We start from the raw sequence: 17,526 nt of genomic DNA on the forward strand, positions 1-17,526 counted from the left end.
TAACTCTTTGAGTGGTAAAGGTGGCCGAGCTCTGATGTATTTCAGCGGGCGGGTGGCGGGCGGTTGCAGTTCCGATAAAATGTTGGTTCGGGTGGACGGCGGGTGGCTGACGACTTTGGTGATGCGGATGCGGATGATATAATTGCCTATCCGCGCATCTCTACTACACGGCATCTTTCATCACGGCAAAGAAAAAAAAAACATGGTTAGGAAGTAAAATAAAGCTAGTCAGCCTGAAATAAGACGAGAAACGCAATCTTTTCAGAAGAACGGGATGATTTCATCAACCTAAACCGTCTGCGATATGCTGAACCGTTTGATAGCTCGATGCTCGGAGGAGGTTTTGAAGGAGAAAACAGACTCTTTATGGTTTTGTCGAGATCTTTTCTATTCAGTTGTGCAAGTCATTTTCAAAGCAGCCAGCCACCCTCTTATCCCCCTAAGACCCCCTCAGCTAACAATAGGCTGAAAGCGATTCAGTTAAACCCTTTATACTCCCTGCACTTTATTTTCTCACTGCCTCGCACTTTGAGCCTCGCCAATTCTGCCTTGGAAGGTGAAAGAGGGGACTGGGTCTGGGTGGAAGGGATATTTTTTGGAGGGGGGGGGGGGGTGCCTCAGTCCATGCACATGGGGGAGTTTTTTTTCTATCCTAGGGTCTATCAATAGCCTTTCTGCACCATAGGAACTTTACCCTGGAACGTTATCATCAAACTGACAATGGAAAGTGTAAGCAATTCTGGACATTTTTCTTACTTTCTACAAACCCCGTTTCCATATGAGTTGGGAAATTGTGTTAGATGTAAATATAAACGGAATACAATGATTTGCAAATTCTTTTCAACCCATATTCAATTGAATGCACTACAAAGACAAGATATTTGAAGTTCAAACTGATAAACTTTATTTATTTTTTTTTTTTTGCAAATAATAATTAAAATAGAATTTCATGGCTGCAACACGTGCCAAAGTAGTTGGGAAAGGGCATGTTCACTACTGTGTTACTTCGCCTTTTCTTTTAACAACACTCAATAAACGTTTGGTAACTGAGGAAACTATTTGTTGAAGCTTTGAAAGTGGAATTTTTTTAACATTCTTGTTTTAAGTAGACCTTCAGTCGTTCAACAGTCCGGGGTCTTCATAATGCGCCACACATTTTCGATAGGAGACAAGTCTGGACAGCAGGCAGGCTAGGAAAGTACCCAAACTCTTTTTTTACGAAGCCATGCTGTTCTTACACGTGCTGATAGTGGCTTGGCATTGTCTTGCTGCAATAAGCAGGGGCGTTCATGAAAAAGACGGCGCTTAAATGGCACTTTGAGAAACGTTGTTCTTAAACTGTTTGACTATTTGCTCACGCAGTTGTGGACAAAGGGGTGTACCTCGCCCCATCCTTTCTTGTGAAAGACTGAGCATTTTATGGGAAGCTGCTTTTATACCCAATCATGGCACCCACCTGTTCCCAATTAGCCTGCACACCTGTGGGATGTTCCAAATAAGTGTTTGATGAGCATTCCTCAACTTTATCAGTATTTTTTGCCACCTTTCCCAACTTCTTTGTCACGTGTTGCTGGCATCAAATTCTAAAGTTAATGATTATTTGCAAAAAAATTGAAATGTTTATCAGTTTGAACATCAAATATGTTGTCTTTGTAGCATATTCAACTGAATATGGGTTAAAAATGATTTGCAAATTTGTGTATTCTGTTTATATTTACATCTAACACAATTTCCCAACTCATATAGAAACAGGGTTTTTAAATTCCCAGGATCCTTTGGCAAGGGGATTGCAGTGCCGAACATATGATTTGAGCATTTTATTTCACTTGCTGTGGAGATTTGGGGCACATTCGCTCCCATTCACATTATTACCGCATAAGCGTCCGTCTGAAATGAATGGTGTACAGTTCCAACTTTGTCCACTAGATAGTACCACAACTGCAAAGGATTTGAATTTCATACAATTTAATGACGGTTCTTGGGGAGAGGATTGGATTCGAATCAATTCTCCATTCACAGTGTGACAAAGGGTGCTAATTCCAGGATTACCTACATCTAAAATGACCAATTCAAAGTGAGCTACCTTATATGCACAAAATCCACAGTAAGTCAAGCTGGCACGTTGTATAAATCATAATTAAAAACAGAATACAACTTATATTCAATTAAATAGACTGCAAAGACAAGATACTTAACGTTCGAACGGGTAAATATTGTTATTTTTGTGCGTTTTCCGCGTTTTTGTTTTGTTCTGTGAGTTTTGTACTCCCTTAATTCCTGTTTTTGGGCACCCTTGTTAGTTACAATCCATCCATCTTCTTCCGCTTATCCGAGGTCGAGTCACGGGGGCAGCAGCCTAAGCAGGGAAGCCCAGACTTCCCTCTCCCCAGCCACTTCGTCCAGCGTTCCCAGGCCAGCCCGGAGACATAGTCTTCCCAACGTGTCCTAGGTCTTCCCTGTGGCCTCCTACCGATCAGACGTACCCTAAACACCTGCCTAGGGAGGCGTTCGGGTGGCATCCTGACCAGATTCCCGAACCACCTCATCTGGCTCCTCTCGATGTGGAGGAGCAGCGGCTTTAATTTGAGCTCCTCCCGGATAGCAGAGCTTCTCACCCTATCTCTAAGGGAGAGCCCCACCACCCGGGGAAGAAACTCAAGGTCATAACCCAAAGCTCAAGACCATAGGTGAGGATGGGAACGTAGATCGACCGGTAAATTGAGAGCTTTGCCTTCCGGCTCAGCTCCTTCTTCACCACAACTGATCGATACAGCGTCCGCATTACTGAAGACGCCGCACCGATCCACCTGTCGATCTCACGATCCACTCTTCCCTCACTCGTGAACAAGACTCCTAGGTACTTGAACTCCTCCACTTGGGGCAGGGTCTCCTCCCCAACCTGGAGATGGCTCTTCACCCTTTTCTGGACTCGGACTTGAAGGTGCTGATTCTCATCCCGGTCGCTTCACACTCGGCGGCGAACCGATCCAGTGAGAGCTGAAGATCCTGGCCAGATGAAGCCATCAGGACCACATAATCTGCTAAAATCAGAGACCTAATCCTGCAGCCACCAAAAAGGATCCCTTCAATGCCTTGACTGCGCCTAGAAATTCGGTCCAAAAAAGTTATGAACAGAATCGGTGACAAAGAACAGCCTTGGCGGAGTGGTTACTTATTATTTCCACCTGCCTCTGATTAGTGTCCGGCACGTTCACCTGTTGCCGAGCACTAATCAGAGAGCTATCTATTCACGTTGCTCGCCACACTCGGTCTGGGGTCATTGTTTGCTTCATGCTTTGTCCCCGTAAGATTTGTTTGCCATAGTCTATGCTAAGTATTTGCTTGAGCTCCAAGTTTTCCATTTTTTGTACCTTTTTGAGTTTTGATAATTAAGTCTTGTTTTTACCTGCACGCCTTGTCGGGAGTAGTCTGTCTGCCTTCCTGGAGGAAAAACCCCGCAGTAAGCTGCGCAAACCACGTCGTGAGAATTTCTTGCAAATATTAGCTTATTTGGAAGTGGATGCCTGCAACATGTTTCAAAGAAGCTGGCACAAGTTACAAAAAAGACTGATAAAGTTGAGGAATGCTCATCAAACACTTATTAGGAACATCCCACAGGTGAACAGGCTAATTGGGAACAGGTGGGTGCCATGATTGGGTATAAAAGCAGCTTCCATGAAATGCTAAGTAATTCACAAACAAGGATGGGGCGAGGGTCACCACTTTGTGAACAAATGCGTGAGCAAACAGTTTAAGAACAACATTTCTCAAACAGCTATTGCAAGGAAATTAGGGATTTTACCATCTACGGTCTGTAATATCATCAAAAGGTTCACAGAATCTGGAGAAATCACTGTAGGCACCTTTGATCCCTCAGGTGATACTGCATCAAAAAAAAAAACATCAGCGTGTAAAGGATATGAGTGTTTAAAGGATATCACCACACCTCAGAAAACCACCGTCAGTAACTACAGTTGGTCGCTACATCTGTAAGTGCAAGTTAAAACTCTACAATGCAAAGCGAAAGCCATTTATCAACAACACCCAGAATCGCGGCCGGCTTCGTTTGGCCCGAGCTTATCTAAGATGTACTGATGCAAAGTGGAAAAGTGTTCTGTTGTCACGACGAGTCCAAGAACCATCGGTACTGTTATAGGCACAACGTTTAAAAGCCAGCATCTGTGATGGTATGGGGGTGTATTAGTGCCCAAGGCATGGGTAACTCACACATCTGTGAAGGCACCATCAATGCTGAAAGGTACATGCAGGTTTTGGAACAACATATGTTACCATCCACGCAACGTTATCATGGACGCCCCTGCTTATTTCAGCAAGACAATGCCAAGCCACATTCTGCACGTGTTTCAACAGCGTGGCTTTGTAGTAAAAGAATGCGGGTACTAGACTGGCCTGCTTGTAATCCATTGAAAATGTGTTGCACACAACGGAGACCCTGGACTGTTGAAAAACTTAAGCCGTACAACAATCAAGAATGGGAACGAATTCCAACTGAGAAGCTTCAAAAGTTGGTCTCCTCAGTTCCCAAACGTTTACTGAGTGTTGTTAAAAGGAAAGGCCATGTAACACAGTGGTAAAAATGCACCTTTGACAACTTTTTTCAATTTGTTGCTGCCATCCATTCAGCCATCATCTTCCGCTAATCCGAGGTCGGGTCGCGGGGGGAGCAGCCTAAGCAGGGAAGCCCATTAAATTCTAATTTATTGATTATTTGCAACAACAATTTAAGTTTCTCTGTATGAACATTATATATCTTGTATTTGCAGTCTATTCAATTGAATATAAGTTGAAAATGATTTGCAAATCATTTTATTCTGTTTTTATTTATGAATTACACAACATGCCCACTTCACTGGCTTTGGGTTTCATATGTCCAATGCTTTCGGTTTTGTTGTTTAGCTTTGGGTTGCCTGGCAACGACTTTGAGTTAGCATTTAACTTGTTGCTTTTAGGCACCTTCCGTTCGCTTAGCGTTGAAGTCAAATATGTCAGCAAGCCATCTTGTATCTGTGATCACAGTCCGTCGTCGGAAATTACAGTTTTTTGTCAAAACTGTGGTGTCGGGAGCTGAGCTCTTCTAGTTTATGTCCTCCCTCGGAAACAGGAGTCTGAACCATAAGAAGCAACTCTGGACTAAATGCTGTCCCTTAACATATATTTTTTATCCGGTACATTTGTATTACAGAAAAGCATAAAACACAATGTCCACATGACCTTTTTGATTCCGAAAACTCAATCAATCAATCAAAGTTTATTTATACAACCCTAAATCACAAGTGTCTCAAAGGGCTGTACAAGCCACAACGACATCCTCGGTTCAGAACCCACATAAGGGCAAGGAAAAACTCACAACACAGCGGGACGTCAATGTGAATGACTATATAAAACCTTGGAGAGGACCGGATTTGGAATGGTTTGAATCGGGTGAAAAATGTGGAAGGAGTAGTCGCCAGAACAAAGGGTGGAAATAGGGCTTTGGGAAACCAGGAGCTCTGGAAAATCCTGGAATTTTATTTTGAACTTGGAAAAAATGTAGTTTAAATTTCCAGGATGGTGGAATCTGTTGAAGGTGGAATGGTTTCAATCGGTTGAAAAATTTGGAAATGGTGGAAGTTTGAAAAAAGGCCAATTTATTTGGAATGGGAAACATGTCCCGGAAAACCTGGAATTCTGGGAATTTGGGGATTTTGTCAAGGGAACGCTTGCGATTCCTTAATAGGCTAAACAGTTTGAAGTTGGAACGGTTTGAATCGGGTGAACAATGTGGAAGGGGTAGTCACCAGAACAAAGGGTGGAAATAGGGCTTTGGAAAACCAGGAGCTCTGGAAAATCCTGGATGTTTTTAAAACTTGGAAATAAAGTAGTTTACATTTCCAGAATGGTGGAATGTGCTGAAGGTGGAACGGTTTCAATCCGTTAAAAAATGTCGAAATGGTGGAAATTTGAAAAATGGCCAATTCATTTTGAATGGGAACAATGTCCCGGAAAACCTGGAATTCTGGGAAATCTGAGAATTTTGGGAATTTTTCAAGGGAAAGCCTGTGATTCCAGAATAAGCTGAACAGTTTGAATTTGGAACGGTTTGAATCGGGTGAAATATGTGGAAGGAGTAGTCGCCAGAACAAAGGGTGGAAAAAGAACTTTGGAAAACAAGGAGTTCTGAAAAATACTAGATTTTTTTGGAAATTGGAAAAAAAAGGAGTTTACATTTCCAGAATGGCAGAATGTGTTGAAGGTGGAACGGTTTCAATCGGTCGAAAAATGTGGAAATGGTGGAAGTTTGAAAAAAGGCCAAATCATTTTGAATGGGAAAAATGTCCCGGAAATTCTGGAATTCTGGGAATGTGGGGAATTCGTCAAGGGAAAGCCTGCGATTCCTGAATAGGCTGAACAGTTTGAAGTTGGAACGGTTTGAATCGGGTGAAAAAGGTGGAAGGAGTAGTCGCCAGAACAAAGGGTGGAAATAGGGCTTTGGGAAACCAGGAGTTCTGAAAAATCCTGGAATTTTTTTGAACTTGGAAAAAAATTAGTTTACATTTCTAGGATGGTGGAATGTGTTGAAGGTGGAACAGTTTAAATTGGTCGAAAAATGTGGAAATGGTGGAGGTTGAAAAAAATGCCAATTAATTTGGAATGGGAAAAATGTCCCGGAAAAACCTGAATTCTGGGAATTTGGGGAATTTGTCAAGGGAAAACCTGCGAGTCCCGAATAGGCTAAACAGTTTGAAGTTGGAACGGTTTGAATTGGGTCAAAAGGGTGGAAGGAGTAGTCGCCAGAACAAAGGGTGGAAATAGGGCTTTGGAAAACCAGGAGCTCTGGAAAATCCTGGATTTTTTTTTTAACTTGGAAAAAAAGTAGTTTACATTTCCAGGATAGTGGAATGTGTTGAAGGGGGAATGGTTTCAATCGGTTGAAAAATGTGGAAATGGTGGAAGTTTGAAAAATGGCCAATTCATTTTGAATGGGAAAAATGTCCCGGAAAACCTGAAATTCTGGGAAATCTGGGAATTTTGGGAATTTTTCAAAGAAAAGCCAGCAATTACCGAATAAGCTGAACAGTTTGTAGTTGGAACGGTTTGAATGGGGTGAAACATGTGGAAGGAGTAGTCGCCAGAACAAAGGGTGGAAATAGGGCTTTGGGAAACCAGGAGTTCTGGAAAATCCTGGAATTTTTTTGAACTTGGAAAAAAAAGTAGTTTACATTTCCAGGATGGTGGAATGTGTTGAAGGTGGAACGGTTTAAATCGGTCCAAAAATGTGGAAATGGTGGAAGTTTGAAAAAAGGCCAAATCATTTTGAATGGGAAAAATGTCCCGGAAATTCTGGAATTCTGGGAATGTGGGGAATTCGTCAAGGGAAAGCCTGCGATTCCTGAATAGGCTGAACAGTTTGAAGTTGGAACGGTTTGAATCGGGTGAAAAAGGTGGAAGGAGTAGTCGCCAGAACAAAGGGTGGAAATAGGGCTTTGGGAAACCAGGAGTTCTGAAAAATCCTGGAATTTTTTTGAACTTGGAAAAAAATTAGTTTACATTTCTAGGATGGTGGAATGTGTTGAAGGTGGAACAGTTTAAATTGGTCGAAAAATGTGGAAATGGTGGAGGTTGAAAAAAATGCCAATTAATTTGGAATGGGAAAAATGTCCCGGAAAAACCTGAATTCTGGGAATTTGGGGAATTTGTCAAGGGAAAACCTGCGAGTCCCGAATAGGCTAAACAGTTTGAAGTTGGAACGGTTTGAATTGGGTCAAAAGGGTGGAAGGAGTAGTCGCCAGAACAAAGGGTGGAAATAGGGCTTTGGAAAACCAGGAGCTCTGGAAAATCCTGGATTTTTTTTTTAACTTGGAAAAAAAGTAGTTTACATTTCCAGGATAGTGGAATGTGTTGAAGGGGGAATGGTTTCAATCGGTTGAAAAATGTGGAAATGGTGGAAGTTTGAAAAATGGCCAATTCATTTTGAATGGGAAAAATGTCCCGGAAAACCTGAAATTCTGGGAAATCTGGGAATTTTGGGAATTTTTCAAAGAAAAGCCAGCAATTACCGAATAAGCTGAACAGTTTGTAGTTGGAACGGTTTGAATGGGGTGAAACATGTGGAAGGAGTAGTCGCCAGAACAAAGGGTGGAAATAGGGCTTTGGGAAACCAGGAGTTCTGGAAAATCCTGGAATTTTTTTGAACTTGGAAAAAAAAGTAGTTTACATTTCCAGGATGGTGGAATGTGTTGAAGGTGGAACGGTTTAAATCGGTCCAAAAATGTGGAAATGGTGGAGGTTGAAAAAAGGCCAGTTCATTTTGAATGGGAAAAATGTCCCGGAAAACCAGGAATTCTGGGAATTTGGGGAATTTGTCAAGGGAAAGCCTGCGATTCCTGAATAGGCTAAACAGTTTAACGTTGGAACGGTTTGAATCAGGTGAAAAGGGTGGAAGGAGTAGTTGCCAGAACAAAGGGTGGAAATAGGGCTTTGGAAAACCAGGAGTTCTGGAAAATCCTGGAATTTTTTGGAACTTGGAAAAAAATGAGTTTACATTTCTAGGATGGTGGAATGTGTTGAAGGTGGAACGGTTTCAATCGGTTGAAAAATGTGGAAATGGTGGAAGTTTGAAAAATGGTTAATTGATTTTGAATGGGAAAAATGTCCCGGAAAACCTGGAATTCTGGGAATTTGGGGAATTTGCCCGTGATTCCCGAATAGGCTTAACAGTTTGAAGTTGGAATGGTTTGAATCGGGTGAAAAATGTGGAAGGAGTAGTCGCCAGAACAAAGGGTGGAAATATGGCTTTGGGAAACCAGGAGTTCTGGAAAATCCTGGAATTTTTTTGAACTTGGAAAAAAAATAGTTCACATTTCTGGGATGGTGGAATGTGTTGAAGGTGGAACGGTTTCAATCTGTTAAAAAATGTTGAAATGGTGGAAATTTGAAAAATGGCCAATTCATTTTGAATGTGAACAATGTCCCGGAAAACCTGGAATTCTGGGAAATCTGAGAATTTTGGGAATTTTTCAAAGGAAAGCCCGCGATTCCTGAATACGTTGAACAGTTTGAAGTTGGAATGCTTTGAATCGGGTGAAAAATGTGGAAGGAGTAGTCGCCAGAAGAAAGGGTGGAAATAGGACTTTGGAAAACCAGGAGTTCTGGAAAATCCGGGAATTTTTTTTTAACTTGGAAAAAAAGTAGGTTAAATTCCCCAGATGGTGGAATGTGTTGAAGGTGGGTTGAAAAATGTGGAAATGGTGGAAGTTTGAAAAACGGCCAATTTATTCTAAATGGGTACAATGGAACCTGGAATTCTGGGAAATCTGTGAATTTTGGGAATTTTTCAAAGAAAAGCCAGCGATTACAGAATAAGCTGAACAGTTTGAAGTTGGAATGGTTTGAATCGGGTGAAAAATGTGGAAGGCAGAGGGCGCCAAAATTTGGAGAAGAAGAAGAAGTTGAATAAATGGATGAATATTGGTGTAGACAAACCATGTGTGTGAACGCTCCAAAGCAGAACTAAATGTTTCTGAACAAATGGTGGAAACGGGGCCAGTGAGTATCCTCTGCAAAGCCTCTGCCTCATGATCTCAGCACGCCGCAGAGGCCGGTGGCAAGAAGCCGAAACCATCACGTGAGCGACTGTCCTTTCATTTGTTTCCAACATTTTTTAATGAGTCTGCCAAATGGCCATTTATATCCCCTCTTCTTAAGCTTTTCAAAGGGAAGAGTAATAGATAATTTAAAGAAAAGGGGATCAGTAGTGGCAGACGGGTGGGTGGGATAGATACATTTCAACTTTAAGCAGTAAACCCAAACCACATTAACACAATCTCTTATTTGCCCTCCTCTCTCCCATCTGCAATGCATCAGAACCAACTTGAAAAGGTCTTCAGACATAATAGCTTTCACACAGTCAGCTCCCTAGAGGCCCAAAAAGGCCTAAAAACTCCATAATGGGTGACAGGGTGGGAACACAGTCGAAGGGGGCTAGGACTCCGGCCCGTAACTAAACCGCCCACTAAATGGTGAATTCGGAAGAAACAGTTTACCCTGGTGCAGTGTTCGGGTCTGTGGGACCCGTTTTCAGGTTTTATTAAAAGAAAAATGATACAATTAATTCAATTTTCAAACTGAGACTCACTGACACACGCACACACACACACACACACACACACACACACACACACACACACACACACACACACACACACACACACACACACACACACACACACACACACACACACATACAAAAGGCCTAGACAGGAGGAGGACAGAGTGTAGGTACACAGAACATCAAAGGGTCAAATGTGTGAGAAAATGAGAGCAGACAGTTCAATGACCACACACCATACACCACCCCCCTTCTACACATTTCTATTAAATATAAGATGTCTGGGTCCACTGGACCCGGGCATGTTCGATCCCCGCTTCCGCCATCCTAATCAATGCCGTTGTGTCCTTGGGCAAGACACTTTACCCACCTGCTCCCAGTGCCACCCACACTGGTTTAATTGTAACTTAGATGTTGGGTTTCACTGTGTAAAGCCCTTTGAGTCACTTGAGGAAAAAGCGCTATATAAATGTAATTCACTTCACTTGACAGGACGAGGACAGAGTGTAGGTACACAGAACATCAGAGGGTTAAATGTGCGAGAAAATGAGAGCAGACAGTTTAATGACCACACACCCCACCTACACATTTCTATTTCACACACACACACACACACACACACACACACACACACACACACACACACACACACACACACACACACACACACACACACACACACACACACACACACACACACACACACAGCAGGCCTAGACAGGAGGAGGACAGAGTGTAGGTACACAGAATATCAGGCGGTCAAATGTGCGAGAAAATGAGAGCAGCCAGTGTTGACAAACAATGTTGCAACCTTGTGTGGGAACTGAATAGATGTTTACATTATCCCAATAAACATAAACGTGTTTTAACATAAAAGTGTTTGATTGTGAGGCATTAAAAGCCACAAAATGCAGCGGGTCCATCAGACCCACACACGCTGGCTGAGTAACAACAATATGAACGTTGCACGGAAAAATTTGTCTGCCAGTCTCTGCATCCCACAGGGATTCTTCTTTTGTGTTTCTGCACCTGCGGTTCCCACACAAGGTTGCAACATTGTTTGTCAAAACTGTCTGCTCTCATTTTCTCGCACATTTGACCCTCTGAGGTTCTGTGTACCTACCCTCTGTCCTTCTCCTGTCAAACACTTGTATGTTAAAACACTGAACATATGTTTATTGGGATTAGGTGAACATCTGTTCAGTATTTTAACATAAACATGGTTTATTGTGAGGCATTAAAAGACACAAAATGCAAGGGGTCCATCAGACCCACAAACGCTAGCTGAGGAACAACAATATGAACATTACACAATGGTTAAAAAGCAGCTTGAAGATGATCTGTAAAACTAAATCTACCGTAGGTAATATTTTACTTTTGCCTCATCTTTCACTTTTAACTATGGCTACCGAGCAGTATTATCTGCTGGTGGTTGTATGAGCACGCAGTAGCGAGACCTGAATAGTACCACTCCTTAATGCAGTCCTCAAATAGTAGGGTGTAGCGTGCAAGGACAGAAGTGGAAGAAGTGTCAAAAGATGGAGCTAACTGTTTTAATGACATTCAGACTTTACTTCAATCAATAACGGAGAAGCATCTCCTCATGCTTCTCCTCATCCGTGGCTCACGAGTGCAACAACAACGCTGGAAATGTGTCTCATGAAAAACCGTCCGACCGGAACTCTCTAATAACTAAAGTTCCTTGGTTGAATTATGTAAACCCACTACAGTTTTTAGTGCTTTGATAGGTGGTCTACTGGCAAAATATAAGTAAGAACTTTACGCTACTTTGTATTGAAAATGGCAACAGTGGAAGATGAATGCAACATAAGAAGGTAGAGAAAAAGAAGAAGCTACGGCGCCGACTTATGCAGATCCCAAATACACATCAACAGGTACCAGAATGTAAGAAAAGTTGGTTTTGCATAATAATGCAAAGCAAAACGGCAGATAATGTCTGCTAATAGGTGCAATTTTTAGGTCCTAATACACACACCATAATAAAACTAAAATGTGTATTCCCGCTGACGTCCATAAAGCGGTGCGGCTTCATAGCTTACCAAAGTCATACTAAAAACATTTTGACATATTTTTGAGTGCCGCGTGCAATGTTCTACATTCTCAATGGAACATTTAAAGTTTTGGTGTCGTTTACTGCCGTCATATTGCAGTCTACACGCATCTCTTATGTGTGACTGCCATCCACTGGCCACACTTATCATTACACCATGTACCAAATAAAATTGCTTCGATGCGCAGTAAGCACAACCAGAATTATTAGGCGCACCGGGTTGTAAGGTGCGTGCGGGGCGGTGTAGCTCGGTAGCTGTAGTGGCTGTGCCAGCAACTTGAGGGTTCCAGGTTCGATCCCCGCTTCCGACATTCCTAGTCTCTGCCGTTCTGTCCTTGGGCAAGACATTTTACCCACCTGCTCCCAGTGCCACCCACACTGGTTTGAATATAACTTAGATATTGGGTTTCACAATGTAAAACCGCTTGGAGTCACTGGAGAAAAGTGCTGTATAAATATAATTCACTTCACTTCACTTCATTGTCGATTGTTGAGATAATGAAAGGATTTTAAGTCTGAAAAATACAGTACTTACAGTTACGGTTGGGAGAGTTTATTTGGACGGGGGGGGTGGGGTATTTTATTTTTCCTGGGGGGGTGATTATGTATATATTATCACACAACTTTTATGCTTACAGGCCGTTGCTATAATTATTGTCACTTGTGCTGAAGTGGTATTTTTCTTTGTCCGTGCAAAGCTGGCAATCCAAAAGATTGCAACCCAGTCTGGTATCAGTGTTTGTGTCCAGGAACGGCCTGCTGACTGCCAAGGCAGAAAGATCAGAGACAAGGCGATATCACTAGCGTCAACACATTTGGATTTTTTGAATAATCATATATTGTGTCAAACTGGGAGTTGTCGAGATTACCCCCTTCCCTCAGAGACAGCTTCAGTGGTAAACAGGGACCTCCCAAAAAATAGATGAAGCTTGAGGACTGGACTTTTAGAATGTAGTTTGGATTTGTAACTAGAATAGAGCCCAAAACACGTGTCTCCTTATTGAGACAAATTGCCCAAGGACACAACGGCAGTGACTAGGATGGCGGAAGCGGGGATCGAACCTGCAACCCTCAAGTTGCTGGCACGGCCGCTCTACCAACCGAGCTATACCGCCCAAAGTTATGTAGACCACAAAAACAAGTGCCTCTAAATGTTGAAAAAAAATAATAAAACCCTTGTAATGTTGCAATATCCGAGACTCTGTAGCAATGAGAGTGATCATGCAATGTTCTGAGAAACATTATTTTTGGAAACTGTAAACACTTACACACTACTGTCTGTCATGGACAGAGAATCATCCGTGGTGGCATCACTGAGATCTCACTATCATTGGCACTGGTGGCAGGGCAAAAATGTAGCCAGAGTTGACAAAATACGGCCTGGCATTGTCTCCTGGACGGTGCGCCCTGTAAACCAACAAGAACTTGTGATGACATCCTCTCTGGACGTTACACAACAAGAGATATGTCAACCACAGTCATTCATTCCATGTCTTCTACATTCTCACCCGGTCTAGGAATGCTCTCATTCTTAATCCGCCTCGCTTCTTTGTGAAGTATTTCTGTGTGAGTATCTACTCTCCCGCTGTGTTGCATTCCAGTTCCAGTCGTGATGGGGGTGGATGAGAAGAGGAGGAAGGGGGAACTTGAGCTTTCAAGAGGGAATGGTGGGGTGTGTGTGTGTGTGTGTGGGGGGGGGGGGGGGGGCTCTTTCTTTATGAGAATACCTTCTGCTGGGAGCGCTGAGAGGAGAACCCCAGCATGACTTAAGACGTAGGCTCCAAGCACAAACCTGACCTTTGGAAGGTCCACTCAAAGAGTCAGGTATTTAAGCCCAGCTGGGCCGTTTGCCACCCCACTCTTTTCTTCCTTTCATGACCCCCTTTCCTGTCCTTCCCCTTGTTCCCCTCCTTGCAAAGCATGCTTAGTCTCTGACAGGCACATTCGTTTTCTAAGCAGGAACTATAAAAACTATTTTGCAACAAATTGCAAACACAGTAAGAACATTATCCAGTTGCACACAAAGTAGTGATTTTAAGCTGCAGAACTGAGTCGATGCTGCTTAGGGGGCGATCTAAAGAAAATGGGAAGAATGGAACAGAGAATCTGTCCATTGCCAAAATTAGTTCCACATGTTTGAGATGGAAATTGGTTGACCTACAGACATGGTGAGGGCCAGGAGAAGGGGGAGACTGGGTTTGATGCAAGGGAGAAGGGTGGTCTCTCTCCTAAGTAACAAAGTAATACATAGTTTTGGCACTCATTTATGATTTTACTAAGATAAACTCCTCTCTGAGCTGCCACCTTATCGTGGTAAAGGGAGTTTGCGTGTCCCAATGATCCTAGGAGCTATGTTGTCCGGGGGCTTCGATGCCCCCTGGTAGGGTCTCCCAAGACAAGCATGTCCTAGGTGAGGGATCAGACAAAGAGCAGCTCAAAGACCTCTATGGAAATAAAAGAACAGAAACTCAGATTTCCCTCGACTGTAACAGTCTGGCAATCGTTGTGTTAGAATTCATGCCTGCACCGAAGGAAGGGTTTCAAAACACAGGAAACTTGAGCAAGCCAGTCGTGGACTACTTGCATTTACTTGAAAAGAAGGCGGAGATCCATTCATGTTTTGTACTCCGCACCCCCCCCCCACACCGTCTAACCCCTTGACTAACTGCAAGACACGGAGAGCACACAGTTGACAATAAGTTATTCTGAGACCCTTTGATGACTGTCGCTCTTTTTAAAAGAATTGACATGAGTGAAGTACCTCATGAAAACATTAGCAAACATGCGGCAGGACACACATGCTCCAAGTAACTATCTGCTCTTCTTACCTGCAACTGTTCTTAAGGACTTCAGCCGCTGTCCGGATGGTGGCAGTTGCCCTCAGGGATGTTGCGGACAATCCGATAACCGAAGCTAAAGCTGTTGCCTTCAAGTCATGACAGCCCCACTCCTCTTCCTCCATAAGAGGAGGAAGGTATCCACACATAAGCTTGAGGTTACCCAAAGCGCTGTTACTCATGTAAGCTGCATTCTCGCAGCCGGTGCGCACATATTCGTTGTATATGTCAGAAGTCAGGAACATTTGGTAAGCGCTCTCTTCCATGTTGGATTGGATCTCCGTCTGTGCCTGGTCGAACATGGCAGAGTCTATTTGTTGCTTTTTAATGCTATCCCTTATGAAGGTCTTGGTAGCGGGTTTGAGCTGCTTGGCAACGACGCCGTTGTTCTCAATGTACCTTTTGAAAATAACTTTGGCAACCCGCAGTGTTTTGCTTTCCTTTAAGTCCATTTGCCTGAAGCCGTTGCAGGCAAACCAAAAGTCCAATGTGTCCACACAATTATCCTGCTCCAAAAAGGTCCTGAATAGGTGAGCACCATCCTGATCGCCGAGAAGAAAATGCAAAGACTTTGTCCACCGGATAAGCGGCGAGTCCGGGGACGCACTTCCTTCCGGCTCCCCTAATCCGTCCTCATTCCTCCGCAGTGTGGAACCAGGGAGCGCAGCAGTGGCCGGGATATCGTTCACCTTAAGAGCTTTCATTTTTCCAGACCTGCTGTAGATGTAACGTGACGACTCTCCTTCCTCCCCCGGCACCGGAGGACGAGGCGCATCTTCGCAGAAGCTGCTGCCGATGTGCTCAGTCAGCACCCTGCTCATGGCTCCGGCTCCGGTTGACCGTGTGAGAGTGCCTCGGTGCCTCTCCGCTGAGCTCCGGTTTAATCCTCCTCACTCTCTAAAAGCAGCGGGGAGCTTCTCAGCTCTTTTTCACACTGAAACACACAAAGTATTGATCTAATCAAAGCCGTATCCTGCTGAACTTCAAAGAATCACATCAAGTAAACAGTCACTTTAAAAAAAAAACTGAAAAATGAAAGGCTTTTCCAATTCATTTATCTATTTATAATGCTACTAAAACCCCTTTTATTAACCTGCAGTGATGTCACATCAAAAAAAATGTTCAAAAGTAATTAAATGATAGCCCTACTCTTCACCAGATGCAAATTATTGCGTATAGGATTTACACACTCAACGAATCAGACTCTTTATTTCGACTGAATCCTATAACTTTATCACCATTTTTTTTCTGCATTCGGAGCCCACACTTTTTTTCTTCACAATTCCATACTCGCATTTCACATGATCATCCAATTTAGTACAGTCGAGGTTTACCGATCATTACCTACAGACTTTTCAACTAAAGCTGGGGCATCAAGGCTGCCAGTTGTTACGACAAAGAACCAAAAGCATTGTTACTGGGATACTTAAATCTTACTTTTGGATGAATTATATGAGATAATACTTGAAAATCCATACAAATAAGTATTCAGGTAAATGTGCATAAAGTAACCTACCATCACAGGTTCTGACCAATTCAACTTTTATTCCATTTTCAGAAAAAATCCGATTGCAGTCGTCCACTCTTTAGATAGTAGTCCAGAAACAAACTGAACCACATGCGTCGGGCTCTGTTCGACAACTGACTTCTGGGCAGGCAGGCTCAGTCCCTCTGCAGCTCTCTGGGGTGTCAGAATCTGAAGGAAATAAACGAAGAGGAGGAGGCTCCAGTTGTGGAATACATCCCACTTTTTTCCCCCAGCTATAGGAAACGCGCCGACCTAGAAATGTTACTTTTTTTTCCCCCTCTCTCCCATCCGAGCCAGATGTACGCGCAGACACACATACATAGACAGACACATAAGCCTCTTATCTCGTTGTATTGCTCGCCCACAAACAAGAAACACAGCCCGCGTTTCTCAACTTCAAAGCTCAGCGGCAGCACATCAAAGCTTTGAAAGAGGGGGGTCTGTGGAAGACTTTCTCTCCAGTTTACCATCTTACGTCTGGCTGATTCGAAATCGTCAAAAGTTAAGAAGTCCAACAGCCTACATTCACACGCACCAGTACCAGATTATCAAGTAAGGTGCATGAATATATCAGGAGCTCTTTACAAACTAGAGTTCAAGACTTATTGGAGTTTTTTTCAGCAGCTCTTTTAGGTAAACGGTGAGAACCGACTTAAGCCATTTGTTTGTTTGCCATTTTTAGATTCAACTTGGCCACCTTGCATTGGTTCGTGTGTGGGCTGACTGATTGAGAGCCATGGCGACTGAATAGAAAAGAGACAAAGGAGACATAGCTGCATTTTGATGCACTTTTCTGGTTACGTTCAGATGTGGATTTGTAAAGTCATTCAGGTGCACACACACCATGTAAAGTAGGACACTACAGAATTTCCATGTTTTATCATGTCCTGATTTTTGTATCTATTTTTTTACATACACACCCTGTTTCCAAAGAAACTGTGTTAGATGTAAATATAAACGGAATACAATGATTTGCAAATCA

General features: G+C 43.0%; 1 protein-coding gene across 1 annotated transcript in view; it reads right to left on the reverse strand.

The window, feature by feature from the left end:
• The window catches only part of LOC133538820 (axin-2-like), a 49,147-nt gene extending 32,275 nt beyond the window's left edge, over window positions 1-16,872 (reverse strand). The window contains 5 exon segments of the mRNA XM_061880635.1: window positions 13,448-13,496; window positions 13,499-13,528; window positions 13,531-13,586; window positions 15,008-15,950; window positions 16,533-16,872. Of these exon segments, the coding sequence (XP_061736619.1) occupies window positions 13,448-13,496; window positions 13,499-13,528; window positions 13,531-13,586; window positions 15,008-15,837 (965 nt within the window). The 5' untranslated portion in view covers window positions 15,838-15,950; window positions 16,533-16,872.
• Window positions 16,873-17,526: the final 654 nt, after the last annotated feature.

This window comes from Nerophis ophidion, linkage group LG20 (genome assembly GCF_033978795.1).
Source record: "Nerophis ophidion isolate RoL-2023_Sa linkage group LG20, RoL_Noph_v1.0, whole genome shotgun sequence".
Lineage (NCBI taxonomy): Eukaryota > Metazoa > Chordata > Actinopteri > Syngnathiformes > Syngnathidae > Nerophis > Nerophis ophidion.